The sequence below is a fragment of the Ptychodera flava genome, chromosome 14, assembly GCF_041260155.1.
Source record: "Ptychodera flava strain L36383 chromosome 14, AS_Pfla_20210202, whole genome shotgun sequence".
NCBI lineage: Eukaryota > Metazoa > Hemichordata > Enteropneusta > Ptychoderidae > Ptychodera > Ptychodera flava.
The window spans coordinates 26274711-26280914 of record NC_091941.1 but is presented as its reverse complement, the minus strand read 5'-3'; the positions used below and the strand labels follow the sequence as shown (position 1 = coordinate 26280914).

Here is a 6204-nt window from a genome sequence, read left to right as displayed (position 1 = left end):
TGATCAATGATTTTGCATCGTCGGGCAGAAGTTTATCAAGAACTAGATCACTGATAGTACGTTTGACGATATTATTGTGTTTATTGGTGATGTCGGTGTCAAGATGTTTATAGAAAGATGTGTCAGAAAGTTGCCTTTGTGCCTCAGTAATGTATAAATCTTTACACCATACTACCACAGCCCCTCCCTTATCGGCAGGCTTAATAACTATGTTATCGTTGCGAGATAATCGCGCAGAGCCTTGTATTCAGCTTTAGAGATATTGTGTGTTTTTGATTTACTGGTGTTGTTGATCAGGCGATTAATTCTGTGTTGACAGATGTTGATGTAGAGATCAAGTGTGGGGTTACGTCCTGAAGGGGGAGTCCAAAAGGACTCGCGTTTATTAATGTTGGTAGAATATGGGTTGGGTCCATTGTCGGAACCATTAGCTGCTGAATCATCAGTCGTATCTGATTGACGTTCATGAAAAAATTCCTTCAAGCGTAAACGGCGAAAGAAAGAATGCACATCGTGACGTGAGGTGAATTCGTCGGTTGAGTTACGGAGAGGGATGAATTTCAACCCTTTAGACAGAACAGAACGTTCGGAATCTGAAAGGGGCAGGTCGGGAGGAATGGTGACAACAGGTGTGATTTGCGATGAATTCGGCGTGGTGTTTTGTCGAGTAATTGTCGGAAATTTATCAACCAAGTTTTGAATCTTTTTTAACTTTTGAGATGTTAAAAACTTGTGAAGAGACCCGTTTTCCTTACGTATGTATTGTATGATATTCCTGTAAGTGGTGGGTGCTACAAGAGAGGAAAGAGTGCGTTTCGTTTGACAAATAGAAGTTGTAAAAAAAGAAACACGTTGACGCATGTGATTGAGAGTAACTCTAAAATACTGCCAAGAAAATTTGTTAGACAGGAATTGTATACGTTGACGATAATGAGAATCAGCTGGTGTAAAAATGGACGGATGTACGTGAATATTGAAACCAGAGGGCAAGCAACGGTTACGGTTGCATGTAGAAAGAAAGGAGACATGACTACAGAACGGGTTTTTGCAAATGTGTATTTGGCCAACCTGAAGCCATGGAAGCTGACGTCAGGATGCAAGGAGGACAAAAAGGTTTTCACAGATGATAAAGACCGAGTTTCAAGTTGTTTAATAGACGGCATAGTTGAAGCAGGACGCGGTCACGAAAAACACGCGGGCAAAACTCGGAAGCGCGGAGACACGACGTAAAAAACCGGGAGTGGATGAGCGAAAACAGACTGAACCCGTAGTGACGTGGACACTGAAGCACAAGACGAATAAAGCACAATCATGAAAGGTTTAAAGCGAAAGGTAAAACGGAAAGATAAAAAGCGAGACGCAGTAAGTGGATGGATAAACAAAAATCCAAATTACACCGACAATCTGCTTTAATGTGAACAGATGAACATAATGATGAGGATTGTGCATGAATTTTCTTAGACATAAATGTTATTTTTATTTTCGTTTTTAAATTAGTGTACTTAACAAGATTTCCGTCATTTTTGTTTTTAAGGTTCCACATGCAGGACATGTACAGATTAAAGTGCCTATTCTGTGTTTAATAAAAATGTTGACGTACAGTTCGAGAAGAGAGAATTTTAATATAGTAAATCTACGAAAAGAAATATGTTGCGTTCATCAGTAATAAACATTTACACTACAAGCGATAACCGTCATCGATTCTTTTTATTTTAAAATTTACTTTTCTCCCATTTTTGCCTTTGCAAAATACGATTACAACATTATCCAATAATATGTCAATGAAAGTACAGACGTACATTTGGTGTTGGTGCTGCTGTCCGTCTATGTGAATCAAATTTATTAGAGAATGAATAGTAGCGTGATATTTATATTTCACACCTTTAATCTTCAAACTGTAAATAAATGAAAGTTAAGACACTGAAAAAGAAGCCGTTGCTAAGTATCACCTGAGTATGTCTACATCTTTGCCTCCTTTCAGTGTAAGAATACAGAGGTTTTCAATTTACACTTGCTGAATTGTTTCTTGCTTGATTTCAATTATCAAATAAAAGACAAAAATTGATAACATGATCAACAACAGATGTTAAAGTTTTCTAATTTTCATCTGGGAAAAATATTCACTTCCATTATTACAATGACAATGAAAGTGCGTGTCATCGAGATCTACCGTGTTATCATCACTCGATGTGTCACTTTGGATTTACGTTTGCTTATCTGCAATTTCCACGTCTCCAAAACTATCATCTGAGTCACTCTGGAAAACATCAATCCATTCACCAGAGTCTTCGTTACTGTATGTTGACGTGGGTAAGCCAGGTGCCGCAATGAGTGTCGGCTCAGTATAAGCATCACTGTTATCACATCGCGATGTTGTAAAGGTGCTGTGCGCACCGCCGGAGTCTTCAATGTCACCGAACACGGACGACAAAATTCCAAGGATTGCTCCAGCCTGACTATGACTCCAAATATTACATTCTCTTCGAAGAGTTCTCATATTAGTTATGTAGTCGCATCGATCTACCACTTGACGGACTAAGGCCGACGTTAAGCCCGTTGTGAATTCATGCGATCCAACAAATGACACTCCTTGTTCTTCGGCGCGTGTTGCTCGTAGTGCTTCTAGCTTGATTTCCAGGTCCTCCCGCTGTTCAACTGTAGCAATGCGTACTCTGTCGACGGCACTTTCCACGTGATAATTCTTCTCGGCAGTTGCATTGAAACAGCCGTCTTTCGATATCGTATCACAACGTCCACATTTACATTTCACCTCACAAATGTCACAACATTCATGTGCCGGGTCGATAGCCTCACATGTATAATTAAAGTACCTCAGCAGCAGTTTCCTTCGACATTCGGCCTTGTTCTGGCAATATCTCTTCATGTCAAGGCTAACAATTTTTCGTGCAGTGTCATTACCGTTGACAAACATCGTAGCTTTGCATTTCAGACCCTTATTGCGACCAGCTCTGCCGATTTCTTGTGCATACGATTCTATGTCTGCGGGACATCCAAAATGAATGACTTCTTTTATGTGAGCATTATCGATGCCCATGCCGAGAGAAACGGTGGCTATAATCAGTCGTTTGAAACCATCGTTTCCACTTTGTAAGGATTGTAATATCCTTGACTTCGTAGTTGGAGCTGCGCCTCTGTAGTACATGCCGAGAAGCATATTTGCCGGTGAATGCGGTCTTCCTTGAACGTAAATATCGTCATCGAGTTCATCCAGGAAAAACATCACCAGACTTTCACATATGGCAAGGCTGCTTGCGTAAATAATACGAAGCGAAGCATTCTGACGATTTGTTTTTATATCGTTCACGATGTAGTTAAAAGTCAATGACAAATCCTTCTTTCTTGTTGCCAAGCATAATTTCACATTTGGTCGGTCAGGATTTATTGATACATGTTTGACTTCCTTCGGCGTCATTGAAAGGCACTTCATTATTTCTGAGCAAGTATGCGTACTTGCTGTAGCAGTTAATGCCATCACTGGCGCGTTGGGAAATATTGACCTCAGTATGTCAAGCTTACGGTAGTCTGGTCTGAAGTCGTCACCCCTGAAGTTAAACAGAAGCAATTACATTTACCGATGAAATTATTATACTCAATAAAATATCAGGTCGAAAATGAAGAGACACAAATGCAAGGCTTAGGGACTGGTCAGTTTCTTCGGCCTGAGGGGAGGGGGGCGGTGGATTATTTTTTGCTGACGTCAAAAAGTGGCTGACCCCCCCCCCTATTCTAAATTTTGAAAACAGGGTGACCCCCCTATTCCAAATTTCGAAAACAGGGTGACCCCCCCCCCGCACGCTACAACTGTAACATGTAATAATATAACACTGTAATATATATATATATATATATATATATATATATATATATATATATATATATATATAATATATGTTATATTTTATATACATTTATATTTTAAGTCATTCTGTGTTTAATGAAATTGTTGGCATGTCAGTTGTAAGATAGGAATTCAAAGTGTCAATCTTAAAGTTTGAATACAGTACATTTTGAATGAGCTGTGAATGTATTTCACACTTTCTATGCTTAACCAGATGTCCTGAACTGTTGTACAGAAATGGATGTCAATCATTAATATCAAACAGGAAAAAGCAGTAAATCAAAAACTTTGATGGGTGTTAAGACTTGCCAGCCATCCAATTAAATCTCCTGAGGAACAATAGAGAGGCATTTTAGCCAAATCTGATATGTGCAGAGTCTGAGATGACCTTTTGTTGTAACATTGATATTTGTGCATGTTGCTTTCTCATACTGAATTCTCATAGAGAGAACAGAAAAGTATCAGGAATTTGTCATCCTTTTCATATGAAATGCAGATTTCATAATAGTACACTTTCACTTACCAAACATCAAGATATCTCTGGCATATATCTCTGATTTATTAAAGTATGGCGCCCGAAGGGCGCGGACAAAAATATGAAACATCCTGATATCTCTGATATATATGTCTTGTATGTTAAAGTAATGCACAGGAAGGGTGTGCTGAAAAATGTCTGATACATTAAAGTAATGCGCTTGAAGAGCACGCTGAAAAATATTGAACATACATATATCTCTGATATGTGTATGCCTGATATGTTAAAGTTGGGCGTGCTGAAAAATATGTCTGATTATTAAAGTTACGCGCCCGAAGGGCGCGCCGAAAAATGCAACTGGATGAAATTTGTGGCTGACACGATGCATTTTAGGCAATGATGAGCCTGTGTCGAAATTCAAAAACACACTGACCCCCCCCCCTATTGGGCATTTCAAAAACATGGTGACCCCCCCTATCACCAAAGTCAAAAACAGGGTGACCCCCATGAATCCACCGCCCCCCCCCGGCCGAAGAAACTGACCAGTCCCTTACCATTTACAAATACAGTGAGCTTCGTCGTCGGCTATGAATGACACTCTTTGTTGGTAAATGTCCGTGAACAACGTGTCCTTCCACGGTTTGCTCAGTAGAGGTTCCGGTGACCCAAATACGAGAGAGTAGCATCCTTCGCGTATTTTCCGCTTTATAACCTTATCTTGTTGTGCTTCGCCAATAAATGCGGCTGAAACATTCTCTCCTTTGCCGCCCGAACTTGATCTTCCATAAGAGCCGTAAGTGGGCTCACGACGATGCCGATATGATGAGTTTTCGTAAATTCTCCAATACCATGCATTGTATCGAATACCTTTGGAAGTAACTGGTAGCACAGTGATTTTCCGTAGCCGGTCGGGAGTATTACTAGCGTATCCTTGCCGTTGGCACATGATGACAGAGCTTCTAATTGCTTGTCTCGCATCTTCCCGATATGGCATTTTAATATTTTGTGTCAATGCAATGGCTTTTTCGACGCTGTAAGTTTTTGGGTAAGACATTTTGAACCATGGACTTTCCGCCCCACTGACTATAATTGCACGACGTCTCGATTTCGTATCTATTTCGGCAATTGCGTAGGCCTGATACAAGCCGAAGGTATTTGAGCTGCGGGGTATCAACACTGATATCCCTTGTTATCTCATAGGGAACAAGTCTGTCTCGATAGCATGGTCCAATGGCATGTGAAATGGAAAAATATGGGTGGAGTTGTTCTAACCAATCAAAAAAATCGAAAATAAAATCGAAAAAACAATTGTGAACAGCCCCTCGCCGGCTTGGCCGGCTCGCTGAGCCGAGCTTCGCTCGGCTCAATTGCTGAGGGCGCCAGTATGGTCGAAGGCGCAGCCGGCGAGGGGCTGTGAGAGAGTCTAGGCTGAAAGTAGCTCAAAATGTCATCGTTACAGAGGGTGGGTGGGAGGAGGGTGAAAAACAAGTAGCCTCAGATATGACAAATCAGTGTGAAAGAAAAGGCGGGAAGCCATGTGGTGGTGATGAGAACAAAGCTGATTGTTGCAAGTGGTCATGTGACCATAGAGCGATTTAAACACCGCGCAAAGAGCTAGTAGTTTACATATATTATGTGTCGGACATAAGGGTGGAACACTGAAAATGAATCAGTCAAGAATCGTTAGTCATGATGGCCCCATGAATGGACAAACTTTCATCTGTTTTAAACCTTTTATCACGTCTTAAAAGTATAACATACTTTAATACCAAGTATTTAAGTATTATGGCCTTCATTCAACATAATATACCACTGCATGTACATTAAACAATCGCTTTGATTTTGTGACGAGGGTCGAAATCTGCAACAG

General features: G+C 40.5%; 1 protein-coding gene across 1 annotated transcript; it reads right to left on the bottom strand.

Moving 5' to 3' along the window:
- Nucleotides 1-2203: 2203 nt before the first annotated feature.
- On the bottom strand, nt 2204-3433 carry LOC139150731 (recQ-like DNA helicase BLM). Its single transcript, XM_070723141.1, has one exon. The coding sequence runs from the start codon at nt 3431-3433 to the stop codon at nt 2204-2206; it is 1230 nt and encodes a 409-aa protein (XP_070579242.1).
- Nucleotides 3434-6204: the final 2771 nt, after the last annotated feature.

Excerpts from the sequence above, each read along its gene's own strand:
- LOC139150731 (XM_070723141.1), bottom strand. The coding sequence starts at position 3,433 with ATGACGCCGAAGGAAGTCAAACATGTATCAATAAATCCTGACCGACCA.